At 47.2% G+C, this 18,915-nt stretch overlaps 1 protein-coding gene across 1 annotated transcript in view; it reads left to right on the top strand.

Moving 5' to 3' along the window:
* Positions 1-15,520, top strand: part of NUB1 (negative regulator of ubiquitin like proteins 1) — a gene marked incomplete at its 5' end in the record, with an annotated part of 29,295 nt that extends 13,775 nt beyond the window's left edge. The window contains 9 exon segments of the mRNA XM_080666627.1: positions 1,169-1,257; positions 5,010-5,116; positions 9,093-9,279; positions 9,920-10,027; positions 11,146-11,298; positions 12,639-12,785; positions 13,223-13,318; positions 13,884-14,061; positions 14,271-15,520. Of these exon segments, the coding sequence (XP_080522753.1) occupies positions 1,169-1,257; positions 5,010-5,116; positions 9,093-9,279; positions 9,920-10,027; positions 11,146-11,298; positions 12,639-12,785; positions 13,223-13,318; positions 13,884-14,061; positions 14,271-14,449 (1,244 nt within the window). The 3' untranslated portion in view covers positions 14,450-15,520.
* Positions 15,521-18,915: the final 3,395 nt, after the last annotated feature.

The following is an 18,915-nucleotide window of genomic DNA, read 5'->3' as shown; positions in this document are numbered from 1 at the left end:
CACCAGCCAATCAGGAGTGAGTATACAAATTAACCCAACCAAGATGGCTGTGGCCACAGAGAGAGCAGGAGGCTTGGGTTGCCCCTGGCAATGGAGGAAGCCAAGCTTTCTGCCTGCCCTGGCGGGCGCAGACCTCCACTCAAGGCTACAAAGTTTCAATTATAGAAGATAAATAAATCCCAACAAAAATGGCTATGGCCACGGAGCAAGCAGGAGGCTTGGCTCCGCTCAAGGCTACAAAGTTTCAATTATAGAAGATAAATAAATCCCAGATACCAGGGCCTCTGCTTGGGTCGCCGGGGGGGCGTGGTCAGCCTGCAGACCACCACAGGACCCTCGCCCAGGCTGCCCCACGCCCCAAGGGAACCCCCACCCTGATCCGGGACACCCTTCAGGGCAAACCAGCTGGCCCCCACCCGTGCACCAGGCCTCTATCCTATCTAATAAAAGAGTAATATGCAAATTGACCATCACTCCAACATACAAGATGGCTGCCCCCATGTGGACACAAGATGGCCGCCACAAGATGGCCAGCAGGGGAGGGCAGTTGGGAGGGAACAGGCCTGCAAGGGAGGGCAGTTGTGGGCGATCAGGCCAGCAGGGGAGGGCAGGTGGGAGGGACCAGGCCTGCAAGGGAGGGCAGTTGTGGGCGATCAAGCCTGCAGGGGAGGGCAGTTAGGAGTGACCAGGGCAGCAGAAGAGGAAAGTTGGGGGCGACCAGGCCTGCAGGGAAGGGCAGTTGGGGGGGACCCAGGCCTGCAGGGGAGAGCTGTTAGGGGGGACCAGGCCTGCAGGGGAGGGCAGTTAGGGGTGACCAGGCCTGCAGGGGAGGGCAGTTAGGCATCAATCAGGCTGGCAGGGCAGTGGTTAGGTGGTGATCAGGCTGGCAGGCAGAAGCGGTTAGGGGCAATCAGGAAGGCAGGCAGGCGAGCAGTTGGGAGCCAGCAGTTCTGGATTGTGAGAGGTATGTCCGACTGCCCGTTCAGGCCCGATCCTACTGGCAGTTGGACATTCCTCGAGGGGTCCCAGATTGGAGAGGGTGCAGGCTGGGCTGAGGGACACCCCCCCCCCCATGCACGAATTTCGTGCACCGAGCCTCTAGTTTTAAATATAACCATCGTTGCTTTTTAACATTGAATTCATAAAGTTCCTTTTGGCCTTCTTGCAGGTGAGATGGTGGATTCAGAAACCACACCATACTTAGAGATAGCTAACCAGACGGGCAGATCAATTAAAATTCCTCCATCAGAAAGAAAAGTAAGTACTGTAAGAAATTTACGGCCCTAGCTGATTTGGCTCAGTGGATAGAGTTTGGTTAGGCCTGTGGACTGAAGTGTCCCGGGTTTGAGTCTGGTCAAGGGCACATGCCTGGATTGTGGGCTTGATCCCCAGTAGGGGACATACAGGAGGCATTGGATCAATGATTCTCTCTCATCATTGATGTTTCTATCGCTCTCTCCCTCTCCCTTCCTTTCTGAAATCAACAAAAATATATATTTTTGAAATTTTATGGCTGGTTTTCGTTTGTTTTGTTTTGTTTTTAAGAGTAGTGGAAGAGACAGAGAGTGGGGAGAGAAGAGAGAGAGAAACATTGATATGACAGAGACACATTGATTGGTTGCCTCCCGCACACGCCCGAACAGGAGTGGCGATCAGACCTGCAACCCAGGTACAGGTCCTTTTCTTGTTATTATATATTTTTATTGATTTCATAGAATTAAGGAGAAGGAAAGAGAGATAGAAACATCAGTGATGAGAGAGAATCATTGATTGGTTGCCTCATGCATGCCTCCTACAGGGCATTCTGCCCCAAACCCAGGCACTGGGAATCGAACCCTGACCTCCTGGTTCATAGGTTGACACTCAACCACTGAGCCATAACAGCCAGGCCAGGAATCAAACCTACAACCCTCCAGTGCCCAGGCCGACATTCTAACAACTGAGCCATGCTGGCCAGGGCATTTACAGCTTGTTCTTGGATTTGCTGTCGGAACCAAGCTGCTTTTCTAGTCATTTTATCTTGGAATGTTCAGAGGATCAGAAACAGTTTTCTGTCTCCAGCTTATAAACAGAGGATATAACCATACAATGCACAAAGCATATTCACTGTGATTTCCAGGGCAGAGGTACAAAACAGTGACTTTGAACATTCCCAAGTAATGCGATGCCCTGCCTTCAGTATTGGTGGTTCGGTGGGGTTGATTTTACTAGAGGGCCAAGTCCCCTAAGGGATGGATTAGAGTGGGTGGCTGGGGAAACTGTAGTTTGGGGAAAGAATGACAGGTGATTCTACGGTGTCTCCCCTGTCTTTCCACTCCCACCGTCCCTGTTCTAGAATTTGGAATAGACAGGCGGGTAGTTTTATCTTTGAACACATCCAAGGGGTACTCTATGTAGCAGCAGTGTACAACCTGGACCCTGAGCTAGGTCTCTAAGCTTGAGTCCAATAACTTCTTATAGCAAAAAAAACTAGTGACTGGGTCTAGGTAATTTTAACTTTTCTATCTTTAAAGGGCAGTCTTGAGGAGGTTTCACTATATGAGTTATTATGTTAAAACTAGAGGCCCAGTGCATGAAAATTCATGCACTGAAAATTCATGCACTGGAGGGGGGTTCCCTCAGCCTGGCCTGCCCCCTCTCACAGTCCGGGAGCCCTCAGGGGCAGGAGGCGACCTGGCAATTAGAGGAAGGCGACACCCCCATCCCACCTCCGCTGCTGCCACTGCTGGTAGTGCAAGCCTCAGCTGGCCCTGGTTACCTGAGCCTTGGGCAGCCCTGGGCAGCTCGGCAGCCGCCATCCAAGGCTTGCCTGCGCCTTGGGCCAGCCCTGGGCGGCTGGGGGGCTGAGGGGACTGGGGGGCTCTGGAGGTAGGTATGTGGAGTGGCCGGACCCTCCTGAGGTTGGTTCCGGCCGTGCCGCATGCCTGCCACCCCAGCGGGGCTGAGGCGACTGGGCACCACCATCTTGTGGCTGTGGGTACTGCCATCTTTGAGGGCATGGCAGTCAATTAGCATATTCCCCCCTTATTGGCTATGGGCGCCACCATCTTTGTGAGGGTTTGATGGTCAATTAGCATATTCCCTCTTTATTAGATAGAATTATTGAGGATTAAAGTTAAGTTTTAATAAGAGAACTTTGTAACTGCCAGTGGATTGGTGTTTGCTTTATTGTTTTTTTATTTTCATTTTTTTTTTAAAATATATTTTATTGATTTTTTACAGAGAGGAAGGGAGAGGGATAGAGAGTTAGAAACATCGATGAGAGAGAAACATCGATCAGCTGCCTCCTGCACACCCCCCACTGGGGACGTGCCCGCAACCAAGGTACATGCCCCTGACCGGAATCGAACCTGGGACCCTTCAATCTGCAGGCCGACGCTCTATCCACTGAGCCAAACCGGTTTCGGCTTTATTTTCATTTTTAAAAAATATATTTTTATTGATTTCAGCAATGAAGGGAGAGGTCTAGAGCAGGGGTCCTCAAACTTTTTAAACAGGGGGCCAGTTCACTGTCCCTCAGACCGTTGGAGGGCCAGACTATAGTTTAAAAAAAAAACTATGAACAAATTCCTATGTGCACTGCGGGCCTGGGACAAGTTGGCTGCTAAGCAGGACAGGCAGCGGCACCTGGCGGGCCGGATAAATGTCCTCGGTGGGCCGCATGTGGCCCGCGGGCTGTAGTTTGAGGACACCTGGTCTAGAGAGATAGAAACATCAATGATGAGAGAGACTCATTGATCGACTGCCTCCTGCATGCCCCACAAAAGGGATCCAGCTCGCAACCCGGGCATGTGTCATGACTTGGAATCGAACTGTGACCTCCTGGTTCATAGGTTGATGCTCAACCGCTGAGCCATGCCAGCTGGGCTATTGTTTTTTAACTGTTGGAATTATTTGTCCAGTGCTCTCTTATATTAAACTAGTGGCCCGGTGCATGGATTTGTGCACATTGAAAGGAAATTAATTAGAATTCCTGGGGTGGCGCCTTGGCTCGAAGGGTGTCTGTGGAGTGAGCAGGATCCCTCTGGCTAGTGGGGTCCCTCGGCCTGGCCTGTGGGGATCTGGCTGAAACTGGCTCTCCAACATCCCCCGAGGGGTTCCAGAGTGTGAGTTGCTGTTATACAGGGTGTGGAATGCAAACGCAAGTGTGCAGTAAACCAGATTCTGGGCAACAGTGCCCCAGGAACAACATAACCCATGGCCAAAGGTGGAATCGCATGGCCCCGCATGGAATAGGGCTCCCTCCCCTCCAGTTTGGGGTGCGTCACCTGAGAACTGCTGCTGCCAAGTCACCGCAGCTTGGCAGCTCCTGCATTGAGTGTCTACCACTGGTGGTCAGTGTGCGTCATAGGTACCAGACGGTCAGATGGTCAGACGGTCACTTAGCCTTTTATATATATACTAGAGGCCCAATGCATGAAATTCGTGAAAGGGTAGGCCTTCCTTCCCCCAACTGGTGGCACCGGCTTCCCTCTGGCACCTGGGACCTGGGCTTCCCTTGCAGTCCCGGCTTCGTCCAGAAGGATGTCTAGTCTAATTAGCATATTACACTTCTATTATTATAGAAGATAGATGATGACATCCAGTCATTTTGGAAAACCTTTGCAAGGTTGAATTACATAAGTGAAATAAAACTTTAATTATATTTTCTTATTTTAAAAAAATATTTTTTATTGATTTCAGTGAGGAAGAGAGAGGGGGAGAGAGAGATACATACATCAGAGAGAATCATTGATCGGCTGCCTCCTGCATGCCCCTACTTGGGATCGAACCCACAACTCCGGCATGTGCCCTTGACTGGAATCTAATTCGGGACCCTTCAGTCTGCAGGTTGATGCTCTATCCACTGAGCCAAACCAGCTAGGGCTAATTATATTTTTTTAATTTCAGCTTTTAAATTAGTTGTGATTTTTTTTAAAACTTTGATTTCTTTAGACTTAATATGCTTTTAATATAATGTTTTATTATAGTTTAAAGTGATGTTTTTAAAAATCCTATTTTTTTCTTAGGCCCTTACGTTAGCTATGGGTTATCATGAGAAGGGGAGAGCTTTCCTGAAAAGAAAAGAATACGGAATAGCCTTGCCTTGTCTTCTGGACGCCGACAAATATTTCTGGTAGGCACCTTTGTACTTGGTGAACACGAGGTATAAGGAAGATGGCCCAAAATTATCCGCAGCACCCTCCCAACTTCTGTACGCCTCAGACTTCCGGTTTTCACCCCAGCAATGGTTAATGTGAAAGAGTAGTTACGGTGTAGGCCGATTTGTAAATTCTTTTCTAAATATTTCTAGTTGATCTCTCTTCCCTGTAAAGAGTGTTATAAACATATGCACTTAGGTTTTTACAACAAGCATGTTCCTACATCACATTTGTTTTCTGCGAGGTGTTGTCAGCCTGAATGGCCCAGTCTCCAGTCCCCATCAGCTTTTCATCCATTGGCTTTGGTGTAGATGACCATTCTCCAAATCCATTGTTTCTTTGGGATGCAAAAGTGATACCTTTCTACTCCTGCATTTGTTGCTAGAATTCTTCTGAAAAGAAATAGTTTTCCTCATCAGCTGTTTGGTTATGCTGAGGTACTATTTGTACTGAAAGAATAAAATGCTTGGTTCTTTTTCCTTATTTTCTTGCACTCCAGGATAAATGAGTGTATCACTTCTCGGCCTTTTGCCCGAGATCAAGTGCAGAATAAATGAGTGGCTTCCCTAGCATCCTCCAAACATGACATTACCAATGAGGTTTTCTTTCTTTCTAAGTATCAGAATGGATTTTAACACATTTAATGTGTTTCATACCTCAGTGCTTAAATTGGCCATCTTTGGCCGGCGGGCAGGTCTTGCCTCCTTTTGACCTAATCCTGGTAGTCTCTGCTCTCTGGTGCCCACGGTGTTCCAGTGTCATCGTGGGCATTTCTGGTTCCACACCAGGAGCCAGCAGCTTCCCAGCGACTCCTATCCTCATAATGGGAAATGGTACTGAGAGACTATGACCCAGGCAGGTGAGACATTTGAAAAATAGATGATGTTTGAAACGATCAAAATGACTTTAGTGTCATTTTCTTTTTGATTTTGATGAATTCCCAAGATATACTGTACACTTCAGGAAGATAAATACAAATGTGTATAGTTTGCCAACTGTATTGGCAGCACGCTTGGATTTTAAGTGAGTAAATCCCAAATTAAGCAAAAAGGGAGGTTTATTGTCTCAAGTGTTTTGGAGGAAGGGCAACACTTGAAGTTGCTAGGACAAGGGTTTGGTGCTGCTAGGCTTTTCTTATTCGCCTCTGTGTCTGCTGCTTGCTGAGCGTCCCTGTCACTCCACTGCTGCAGGCAGTGTCGGCTAGAAGTTAGGTCCTTAAAATGCAGGCAAATTTTTCATTTCCTCCCATCGTTCCTAATTCATTAGGGAAAATTTCGAATGTAAAAAAAAATAGGGACTGGTATAATGAATTCCCGTGTACTCATAATCCAATTTCAGCGAGCAAGACATGGCTGGTCTTTGTTGGTCTTTATGTGCCTCTCACTCCTCTGAAGCTGGGCAAGTCCTCCCAGTGATTCTCAGGTCTTGGGGAGCTCCTGAGTAACAATGACTATTCCTTCAGTTTACAGCAACATGTTCAGTAAGTAGTAGATATAATCCAACAATATCTGTCAGTGTCTTTTTAAGTAGAGAATGACTTTTTTCTGAGGATCTGTTTATTAGGCCAACTTATTAGCATAATTTTTGTGAGTTTCCCCTCTTCATTGAGGAGATCAAATCTAATGCAAGTCGGTCATGTAACGAGGAGAAGTTTCAGTTCCTTTCCTTTCGAACACTTTGTTTCCCCTCTCTTCTCCAAAAGGGCTAGAAGTTCTATCAAAACTTTGTCATACACCTTGGGGAGTGTGGTATCAAGAACAGTTTCTTTCCTTACTTAAAATAAGAAATGGGAGTTGTGCTTTTGGCCAAGAGGGAATAACCAGGACTAGATTTACCCTCCCACCTGACATAACTGAAAAATTGGGCAAAATGTATGAAAACATAGGTTTTCTGCAATTCAGAACAGTGATCCCTGAGGTGGAGAAACAAAGGTGGGAGCCGTGGTGTGGTGGTTCCAGGCTGCTGGGCAGGGAGCAGCCCTGCGTGGTCTCCCCGAGTGGAAGATGAGCTGGGAATCAAGGGAGACCAAGGTGGCAAAGGAGAGAGCTTTGTGGAGTCCCGTGCCCGGCCTTCCCCACCCTAATATCTGTGCCCATAGGTAATACATATATGCATGTAAGATCTTTGGCTAATCTCTTCCCACACCTCTCTACTCCCCTCTGAGATTTGTCATTCTGGTCCATGTTTCAATGCCTCTGGTTCTATTTTATTCACCAGTTTATTTTCTTCATTAGATTTCTTGTTCATTTATTTTGATTTATAGATTCAGTTGTTGATAGATATGTATTTAGTGCTATTTTAATGTTCTTCTTCCACTTTCTCTTCCTCCTCTTCCTCTTCTTAAAGACTACCCTTCAACATTTCATGTAACACTGGTTTGGTGCTGATGAACTCCTTTAGCTTTTTCTTCTCTGTAAAGCTCTTTATCTGACCTTCAATTCTAAATGAGAGCTTTGCTGGCTAGTGTAATCTTGGTTGTAGGTCCTTGCTATTCATCACTTTGAATATTTCTTGCCACTCCTTCTGGTCTGCAAAGTTTCTGTTGAGAAATCAGCTGACAGCTGTATGGATGCATCCTTGTATGTAAAAACTGCTATTCTCTTGCTGCTTTTAAGATTCTCTTTGTCTTGCCCAGCCAGCATGGCTCAGTGGTTGAGCATAGACCTAAGAACCAAGAGGTCAGGGTTCGATTCCCGGTTGGGGCACATGCCTGGGTTGCAGGCTCGATCCCCAGTGTGGGGTGTGCAGGAGGCAGCCAATCAATGATTCTCTCTCATTATTGATGTTTCTATCTCTCTATACCTCTCCCTTCCTCTCTGAAATCGATAAAAATATATTTAAAAAAGAAAAAATTCTCTTTGTCTTTAATCCTTGGTGTTTCAATTATGATGTGCCTTGGTGTGGGCCTCTTTGGGTTCCTCTTGTTTGGGACTCTCTGCACATTCCTGGACTTGTAAGTCTGTTTCTTTCACCAGGTAGGGGAAGTTTTCTGTCATTATTTCTTCAAGTAGGTTTTAATATCTTGCTCTCTCTTCTACTTCTGACACCCCCATAATGAGAATGTTGGTACTCTTGAAGTTGTCCCAGAGGCTCCTTACACCATCTTCATGTTTTTTTACTTTTGCTTTTTTGATTGGGTGTTTTTGTTTCCTCACATTCCAAATCCTTGGTGTTGATTCTCGGAATCCTCTACTGTTGAATCCCTGTAAATTATTCTTTATTTCTATTAGTGTCTGCTTAATTTCTGACTGGTGCTTTTTTTTTTTTTGTCTTTGACATTCTCACTTAGATCCTTGAAAGTGTCACTAAGTCCCTTGAAGCTCTCATTAAGATCCTTGAGTAACCTTATAACCATGGTTTTGAATTCTATATCCAATAGTTTGCTTGCTTCCATTTCTTTCATTTGTGACATGTGTCTGTCTCCGAATTTTGGCTGCTTCCCTGTGTTTGTTTCTGTGTATTAGGTAGACCTGCTATGTCTCCTGGAATTGGTAGAGTGACCTTGTGTAGTAGGGGTCCTGTAGGGCCCAGTGGCTCTGTTATGATTTATCTAGATTGGGTCTCAGCATCAGTATTAAGAAAGAAATGAGAGAGAGAGAAGTAAAAGAGAAATTTCTCATATCCAGGTCATTCTAATTCACACTCAGGGTTGGAAACCACTGCATTAAAGCATGGTCTCCCCATGTTTGCTTAGGAATCTGACACAGTGATCCCAACTTCCACTTTATGCTAGGCCTCTTTCCCAGCATAGCAGTGTGTGTGTGTGTGTGTGTGTGTGTGTGTGTGGTGTGTGGTGTGTGAGATAAATATGGCTCCCTTCATAGACATCCGGGTCTCTGTTTTAGAGCAGCCAGTCTTTGGAAATACACCAGAACTGGAGAAGAATCCCAGGAATTCCCAAAAGGGTGTTTAAGGCCCTGTTTCGGTGATTTCATGCCTTTCTCTCCCCAGTGAGTGTTGCAGAGAGCTGCTGGACACGGTGGACAACTACGCAGTGCTCCAGCTGGACATAGTGTGGTGTTACTTCCGCTTAGAGCAACTGGAATGCCTGGACGATGCAGAAAAAAAATTAAACTTGGCCCAGAAATGCTTTAAAAATTGCTATGGAGAAAATCATCAGAGACTGGTCCACATAAAAGTATGTTACTGTAATTTGTTAGAGGTGTTATTGAGCCTGTTTCTAGAATTTGAGTTCATTTCTACCACAGTGTTTAGCCTGCTGCCCAAAGGCGATTGGCTGTTACTTTGGTCTGTGCAGCATTTAGCCCAGAGGAACACGGTTACCTCTTCATGGAACCCCCTCTGATCACCTGACTGAGAGGGCAGGTGACTGTTCAGTAGTCTATTGGGAGATTAAAATGCAGAAAATAGGTATTTTGAAGAATAACAGTTCCCATGAATGAGTCACAGCTCAAGTACTGTGATTTGAATAAGGATTTTTCTCAGGTGATTTCCACAAGTCATCAGAACTCTGCTTGGGGATGACAGTAGGCATAAGCTGTTCCTGGTTTGGGTTCTGCATACTTCTCACTGACCACCGGAGCCACTGCCCTGGAGATCTGGAGACAGGTTTTCTGATACCATTTCTTCCATGTTGGCCAGAGGATGTCATTGTCCTTTGGAATCTTCACCGTTACCATCAGCAAGAGTAAAAATATAGATATCTTAGTAATTCCATTTTATTCCCATGGAGGTGAATGGAATTGCAAATGCGACTATCATTGACCTGTAATTAGAAATAAGACAGTTTTATCCTTTTTCCCTCTCAATAATTTTAGGGAAATTGTGGAAAAGAGAAGGTGTTGTTTTTAAGACTTTACTTGCTTCAAGGTATCCGAAATTATCACAGTGGAAATGGTGAAGAGGCTTGTGAGTATCTCAACAAGGTAAGAAAATGGAACACTCAGAGCAGTAACCATTTCACCTATGTTTTGTTTTGTTTTTTAAATCTTCACCTGGGGACATGCTTCTATTGACTTTAGAGAGAGAAACATCTATCTGTTGCCTTCCATATGCACCCCAACACTCTGACTGGGGATCGAACCTGCAACCCAGGCATGCTCCCTGACCAGGAATTAAACCCACAACTTTTTGGTGTATGGAACAGGGCTCCAACCAACTGAGCCACCTGGCCAGGGCCATCTACATTTTTTTTTTTTTTTTTATCCCTAGAAGTTAGGTATTTTATAAACTCAACTAGAGGCCTGGTGCACAAATTCATGTATGGGTGGGGTCTGGCCGGCCCGCCCCAATCAGGGCTGATCTGGCCGGGCCAGGTGCCACAGGCAGTTGGCTGGCTGGCCCCACCCCCGGTCAAACTCCTGGTCGAGGGGACAATTTGCATATTAGCCTTTTATTATATAGGATAGTTTATGACTTGTGATGACTATATATCTGTTTCCCATCCCTTCTCCCTTAGATATACCATAAACATATTTGTATTTATTAGGGGTCAGGCCAGATGCCACACAATAAGAAAACCTTTAAAAGATGGTGACTTTAATTGGCTAGAAGTTTCTTTGTGTCATCCAGCCACCTAGAGGCAAGCAGGCCAGGGCAGCGGAGGCCCTGCTGTGGCTTTGAAGGTTGGTCCTGTCAGTGCCTCTTCCAGCCAGCAGAGGGGGCAAGTGAGTCTTTAGAGAGAGGACCAGAAGTTATGCCCCTCAATACTGCTGAATGCAATCGCCTGGACTTAACCAGATGGCTACCCCCAGCTCAAGGGAGGGTGAGAAATACCTCTGCACAGCTCAGATTCAGGGAATTTATTGCAAAAAGGAGAGGATGAAGGAACCAGCCCCTTCTACACTATGCAGCCTATTTTCTCCTGTTACGTTGTGGATAAGTCATGTGAGCAGTGTTGCCTGTCTGCATTTTCGTGGAGAGTTTTTAAAGCCTGACACTCCCTAATTCCCATTGAGAATAGTCTAATCTCCTCCAGGCTTAGCTCTGTGTTAAATATTAATGTTGCATTGGTTGTATGACTCTTCTATTTTCCTGTCTATAGGCTCGTCAGCTCTTTAAAGAGCTATATATTGATCCATCAAAAGTTCACAATTTGTTGCAGTTGGGTTTTACTGCCCAGGAAGCCCGGCTTGGCCTCAGGGCCTGTGACGGGAATGTGGACCACGCAGCCATCCACATTACCAACCGCAGAGAGGTACCTTAACGTGGTCTCAGGACCCTGGTTTGCCGCCTGTGCTGTTAGTAGGTGTGAAACCTGAAGCATAGCCAGCTCATTTCTGAAGTGCCTTAGCTTTCGGATATGAAAGAACAGGAAAAGATAATTCCATAGTAGGTATTAACAAGGAACTCCGCCACCTCAGGCTGGGAAGTCAGGAAGAGCTGGTCATTTTAACTGTGTTCAGTTTCAGACAGTGCAGTCTCTTATCGCCTGCTCTGGTGGCAGGTAGCTCCTAAGTACAGTGATCCAAGCAGTCTTTTCTCGCTTTTCTATTTTTATCATAGTACAGTGCTGGGAACCCTTGTACAGGGGGTCATATTTTCCCATAGGGCCATGGTTGTGGTTTGGGATGGTATTCTTGCCTAGAAACATGAATCAAATCATAGGAACAACCAATATTATGTTATGGAAGTAAAGGCACAAAATTATTATTTAAAACAAGTAGAAATAAGTACAGTAAAAGAACTGTAGGATTTTGGAGTTGGAAGGAACGTTACATGACTAATATGCTAGTTTTACAGTAAAGAAGCTGAGGTCCAGAGAGCGTTAATGATGGGATAGTGAGAGGTGGAACCACTTTCTTCTCTCTAACACACGAAGCTGGTGTAGATTGCCTCAGGTCCAGTAGCTGTAAACCCAGCCACAGAAATCTCCAGGTTAAGGCAGAGACTCCAAAGAGCCTGATTCTGTGTACTTGGATTTGTCGCAGGCTACTTCAGTATTAATGGAAAGCAAACATCGCTGATACCGTATTTACTACCGGACCATTACTTGATTATCATTAAGATTTCTTTAGCATTTGGAAAGCCAGTGTTTTAAAATGAGATAATTTGAAAAATAATTCTCGTCATTTCTTGCACCTTATAAACCCAGAGTGTGGTGGGGGAATCAGCAGCTATGGCATCACCCAGGATCCCTCCCCCATTCAGAATCCACATTTTATCAAGAGCCCAGTGATTCATCAAAGGCTGAGCAGCCCTCCCACCCATGCAGAATGTTCTTCCAGCCCCTCCCTAGAAGGGGTCCATCCACCTCCCTGGGACCCAGCAGTGAGCTCGCTGGTTCTGTGTGGCAGTTCTCATGCCGGCTGGTGGTAGCTATGAGGTGCTCTCTTCCCCTCTGACTGAAGTCTCCTCCCACTGGCCTGCACCGGGAGCCCCTCCAGGGTGTCTGCCCAGCAGCCCCCATGCTGTTGACTAGCCGAGACTGGCAGGGGTCACCTGCCATCAGCCCCACAAATCCTGTAGAGCATAGATTGAAAAGGCTTTCTACAGCACCTCAGTCCACACTTAGTGAATTTTGCTGTTTTCCTGAAGGAATTGGCCCAGATAAGAAGAGAGGAAAAAGAGAAGAGAAGACGCCTCCTGGAGAACATCAACTCTTTGAAAGTAATGGGCTACTCCATTCACGCAGCCAAGCAGGCCCTCCATCAGGCCAGCGGGAACCTGGATGCGGCCCTGAAGGTAACCCCCATTCCCGAGGCGTCCCTTGGCTGCCCTGAGCAGCCCCTCTTCTTGGTCCAGGCACCGCTTCCTCCACTTCTCCATTTGAGCTCCTCTCCAGGGTCCTTCCCACTGCACGGAGCCCCACTCCTGTGGGCCCCTCATTCCTGGCTTGGATCTGAGGGTCAGTACTGTCTTGTTCTTGAACCCGTGACAGAGATAGCATGATGGGCCTCATCTCATCATCCTTTGGCAGGAAGCCTTTGAACACCTGCCTGCCCACCCAGCCCCATTGGGGTCCCTATTCTCTGCTTCTACAGCACCTTTGCATAGTTCACCACACTGTCACCAGGTGTGTGAGCCTATGGCTGCGTCCGCCTGGCACATAATAGCTGCTCAGTCTCTGCACAAGTGAGCAGGTGTTTGTGCTGAGTAAAGGCTATTCTTGTGTGTTTTAGATTCTTCTCAGTAATCCACACATGTGGTGGTTCAATGATTCTGATCCTAACACCAACAACCATCAAGAAAGCCCTTCCCAGGAAAATATTGACCAAGTAAGTAAGAGTCATCTATACCTCGCTCCGCTTGCCTGGCCTCGGGTTAGACTGGTGGGGTGACAAGGTTGGCAGTGGGACAGGGCTGAGTCTGGCTCCCCAGACTCCTGGTGTGACATAGGCCCATCCCAGGGTCCAGCCAAGCACCGGGAATTGCGGTGGGTAGAAGGGGAGCAGGAGGAGGGAGAAAGGTCTTTGGAGCTCCTCGGTCCACATTTGTCCCCCTTCGCATGAGGCCACCGAGCTGGGGCTGCTTAATCAGTGGCCTTAGTAACGAGGTTCGGGTAGCACTTTCCTCAGCCCATGAGCGTGCTGCCTTTCTGATGACCAGGCACCAGCAGGTGGGAGGCCGTCTTCCTCCACGCTTCCCAGGCTGAGTGATGGTGCTGGCGAGCGGCGTGTGCAGAAGGCCTGTGCTGAGGACACGCATGCCAAGAGTTTTAAAAACCTATTCCCTTGGCAATAAGGCTGTCCTTGCTGCACAGGGAGGACAGGAGTGTTGGATGTGTGCCAGCTCTAGGCAGCCCAGCCTCAGCAGTGGCCACCACCCTGTGTTCTCCCCCAGCTGGTGTACATGGGCTTTGACACAGTAGCAGCCGAAGCCGCCCTGAGAGTGTTCAAAGGAAACGTCCAGCTGGCAGCTCAGACCCTTGTTCACAACGGAGGCAGTCTCCCTCCTGACCTGCAGCTCCCGCTGGAAGATTCCCCATCAACGCCAACCACGTCCCTCTCTGATTCTGCAGGTCGGTCTGGGCCTCTGCACACAGAGGAAGTGGAGGGTGGGATGTGACCTCCCTGGGGACTGAGCAGGGTGCGGACATCCGACCCGGCTGCGTGGTGTGGCCAGGGAAGTTGTGGCCAAGCTGATGTGGATCAGTGCGGTCTCTCCATGGGATTTTCTCTGCTTTCTGTTCTCCTTTGACTCACTTGTCACTGCGTGACTGTGTTGCAGGTACCTCTGGCGTCTCCACAGATGAAGATATGGAGACAGAGGCTGTCAATGAAATACTGGAAGATCTTCCAGAACATGAAGAGGATTATCTTGACTCAACTCTGGAAGACGAAGAAATTATTATTGCAGAGTACTTATCCTATGTAGAAAATATAAAGTCAGCAACAAAGAAAAACTAATGAACAGAAAGAAGCACTAAGTTTCTGCTTATAAATTCCATCATTATGAAAAGTGTAATGCAGGTTTTCCCTTTTTTTCCTTCTTACTTTTCATCTTATTTTGCTCCAGAGTGCTTCCTACTTGAGTGTAGGAGGGGCAGGCAGGGGACAGGGACGATAAAGTTAGTGGAGACTTGCGGAGGGGGCCGGGGTGTGGTCCCTCAGGGTGATTTGGGGCAAGAGCTCCCTGCTGGGTTTCTTTCCTCTGAGATGTGGGAAGGACTGGAAGAATAGGGCGGCCTGGGGAAGGTCTCAGGTGAGATCATGGGGAGGGAGTGCTCTATCTGTCTCCTCTCCTTGCCTGGCTCTCCTGCCCTGAGCCCACTGCTCATCTTTTCATTCTTCCCATGATGCAGCTCTGCCTTGCTGCTTCACTCTCTGCCCCGTCCTGAAGGTTCTTTAAATCTCCCAACCATTCCAAGCGCTTTAGGGGCATAAAGATGGGGCATCAGCTTTAGCAGCCAATCCGAATTATGCCAGACGCTTCAGCCTGCAACGTCAGTGTTTTATGCTCTTAGTTTAGTAAATATGCTCTTGAAATTCAGAATTTATATGTGTTCAAATTCTTTACAAAAATAAAATTTATTAAATAGGAAAGTCTTAAACTCTAACAAAAGCAACTTATTTTTAATTAGCATTTTCAGATGCTGTACTGCCACATTAAACTCACTGCTGGCTGAGTTACCTACAGAGATTAAGATATGTTTTCTGCAGGTTTTGTGGGATTTTGGGGGGATATAGATGTTACAGAAGACTCTTTCTAAAGGTACATGGCCTCTTACTGGCTCAAATGACCATTCTCACTGCACCATACAGTCCTCTATAGATGGATATTAAATGAAGACTTCTAGCACCAGGAAAGCTGGTGGCAGCGGGCACTGCTGGAGTCAATGGCCAGATGTGTTCCCATGTCGCTGGAAGCTCCCTGTCTGAGGGCGACGGGCACTGCCACGTCTTGTCGGGACTGGCTAAAATGCTGTCACTTTTTCTTTCTTTTTTTTTTTTTAAATAAATCTTTATTCAGATTATTACAATTGTTTCTCCTTTTTCCTCCCCCCATAGCTCCCCTCCACCTGGTTCCCACCCCACCTTCTGCCCTTACCTCCCCCGCACTGTCCTCACCCATAGGTGTATGATTTTTGTCCAGTCTCTTCCTGAACTCCCCCATACCCTTTTCCCCCTGAGAATTATCAGCCCACTCCCTTTCTATGCCCCTGATTCTATTATATTCACCAGATTATTCTGTTCCTCAGGTTTTTAATTCACTTGATTTTTAGGTTCATTTGTTCATAGATATGTATTTGTTGTTCACTCTGTATCATCCATTTTTATCTTTTTTCTTCTTCCTCTTCTTTAAGAATATCTTTCAGCATTTCATATAATACTGGTTTGGTGGTGATGAACTCCTTTAGCTTTTTCTTATCTGTGAAGCTCTTTATCTGCCCTTCCATTCTTAATGATAGCTTTGCTGGGTAGAGTATTCTTGGTTGTAGGTTCTTGCTATTCATCACTTTGAAAATTTCTTGCCACTCCTGTCTGGCCTGCATAGTTTCTGTTGAGAAATCAGCTGACAATCGTATGGGTGCTCCCTTATAGGTAATTAACTGTTTTTCTCTTGCTGCTTTTAATATTCTCTCTCTGTCTTTTGCTTTTGGCATTTTAATTATGATGTGTCTTGGTGTGGTCCTCTTTGGATTCCTCTTGTTTGGGGTTCTATGCGCTTCCTGGACTTGTAAGTCTATTTCTTTCACCAGGTGGGAGAAGTTTTCAGTCATTATTTCTTCAAATAGGTTTTCAGTATCTTGCTCTCTCTCTTCTTCTGGCACCCCCATAATTCTGATGTTGGTACGCTTGAAGTTGTCCCAGAGTCGTCTTATACTATCTTGAACTTTTTGGATTTTTTTTTCTTTTTGCTTTGTAGGTTGTTTTTTGCTTCTTTGTATTTCAATTCTTTGACTTGATTCTTATGGTCCTCTAGTCTGTTGTTGGGTCTCTGTATAATATTTTTTATTTCAGTCAGTGTATGTTTAATTTCTAGTTGGTCCTTTTTCATATCTTCGAGGGTCTCGTTATATTTATCGGCCTTTTCTAGGATATTCTTGAAAAGCCTTATAACCGTGGTTTTGAATTCTATATCCAGTTGTTTGTTTTCCTCCATTTCTTTTACACCGCATTTTCACTGCTTCCCTGAGTTGGTAGGGTAGATTTGTGTGCTAGGTTTCCTATATGGCCCAGTGGGTCGGCCTCCCCAGTTAACCTGAGGTGGATACTCTTGGTGCACCCCTTTGTGGACTGTGTGTACAGCCTTGTTGTAGTTAAGTCTTGATTGTTGTTGGTATCACTGGGAGGAATTGACCTCCAGGCCAATTGGCTGTAAGGATCAGCTGTGTCTATGCTGGGAGAAGTTTGGTGCTGGAAACAGCCTTATAGGATTAGACTTGCCAAATTGCAAAAGCCTTTGTGCTCAGCTTGGATGGGGTGGAGTCTCAGGGCGGAGCAGACAGTCTTGGCTTCCAGTCAGCCTTGCCCTTGCACATGCGCGCCTCCAGACATCTGCCTTCCCCGGCTCCTGAGTCTCCACCCGAGAGTACAGATTCCCCCCACAAGAGCGTGGGTCCCCAGGGGCTCGCCTGGAACTGGGGTTCACTGCAGTCAGAACTGGGGCTCAGTGCAGTCAGGAGCTTCCGACTCCCTTCCACTAGGGAAAGCCTGTGGCAACCTCTGCAGCCTTTGTGCGCACTGGCACGCGTGCGCCTCCAGACTTCTGCCTTCCCCGGCTCCCGAGTCTCCGCCCGAGAGTCCAGATTCCGCCCCCCGTAAGAGCGTGGGTCCCCAGGGGCTCGCCTGGAACTGGGGTTCAGTGCAGTCAGTGGCTTCCGACTCCCTTCTGCTAGGGAAAGCCTGTGGCAACCTCCGCAGCCTTTGTGCACACTGGCGCGCACGCCTCCAGACCCCTGCCCGCCGGGGCTCCCCCGGGTCTCCCGAGTCTCCGGGTGCCTTTCTCTCTACCTGACAGTCCAGACTCCCCCTGTATGAGCCTGGGTCCACGGGGTTTCTCCCGGAACTGGGGTTCAGTGCAGTCAGAACTGGGGTTCAGTGCAGTCGGGGGCTTCCTTCCCCCTCCCGCCAGAGAAAGTCAGCCAGGCTCTCAGCCGCCCTTCCTCTCTGCGCGCACAAAGACCCTTTGCCGTACCTCCAATTCTCTGTGAGCTTTTTTCTTCCCTTCTAGTTGTAGAATTTCCACTCAGCCAGCTTTCGTGGGGTTCTGGATGGTGTCTGTTCTGTCTTTTAGTTGTAGTTTTGAAATTGTTGTGCGAGGCAGCAGTTTAGGTGCTTACCTGTGCCGCCATCTTGGTTTCTCTCCTGCTGTCACTTTTTCACTAATCGTTTTCATAATGCTTGGGCAGCAGTCCAGTTGGAATGGGTGGAAATATTTTCTTGTCATTCTAAAATGGATGATACAGAGGGAAATAAAGGAAAATATATTCAAAACTTGTCAGCCTAGCTTTGCAGTAAGTTACTCAAACTCCTAAACTGTTCAAGTGTTGGAAATGCGTGGGTGGCCTAGCGCATCATTTCGATTAGAAACTTTTGCTTCCACCAAGTTCATGTGGAAATCAAAACATCATTGCCTGTTATAAAAAGGTGCATGTAAAAGGCAGGGCAGGGCTGATGGTGGGGAGGCAGACTGAGTGAGGAGGGAAAGAGGGATTGTGCTGACAGTCCAGATGATGGGGTTCTGAGCCTTGTTTGAGACCATGTCAGACTCAGATTTTGGCTAGTAAGTTACTGTCCTGGGCTTGGGCCAGGCATGCTTTCTTAATGATCATGGAAAAGGCTAGGGAAGCAGAGCCACACCAGCAGGTCTCTGACTTTGCTCCATTTCCTCATGAAGAGATGCAGAGAAGCCAGTTCTTGAGTTAGGGGCAGTCCCAGGTTCCACTGTACCCCTGTCGGGCTGCTCGCCTCCATGAGCTGGGAAGATGGGCTTTGGTCCTGCCTCTAGCTGGTTGTGTGAAGCTGGGCAGGCAGCGACCATGTGCCACTCCTGCTCTGGTGGGCAAGGGAAGAAGCAAAGGGCATTTGTGATGAAAAGGCTGTTAAAGTGAACAGCAGGAAACAGACTAGAAGAGGAGATGGGCCTGGGAGGGGCTCTCCTTGGATAGAGGAGAAAAGAACATTTCAGACCTGGGACAAATGGTAAGATTGGAGGTATGGCTCTGATTGACTCAGTGGTTAGAGCATCGGCCCACAGATTAAGGGTTGCGGGTTTGATTTCCAATCAAGGGTATGTACCTGGGTTGGAGGTCAGGGTGAGTGTGGTCTCTCCCTCCCACTCTCTCTAAAATATCCTTGGGTGAAGATTAACAAAATAAAAGGGGGGGTAGGCCAAGTGTGCCATGTTCGTGGGGTTGTAGGGCTGTTCT

This window comes from Plecotus auritus (assembly GCF_963455305.1).
Source record: "Plecotus auritus genome assembly, chromosome: 4".
NCBI classification, from domain to species: Eukaryota; Metazoa; Chordata; class Mammalia; order Chiroptera; family Vespertilionidae; genus Plecotus; species Plecotus auritus.
Note: the sequence above shows the minus strand (reverse complement) of the source record. Positions and strands in the feature narration are given on the sequence as shown.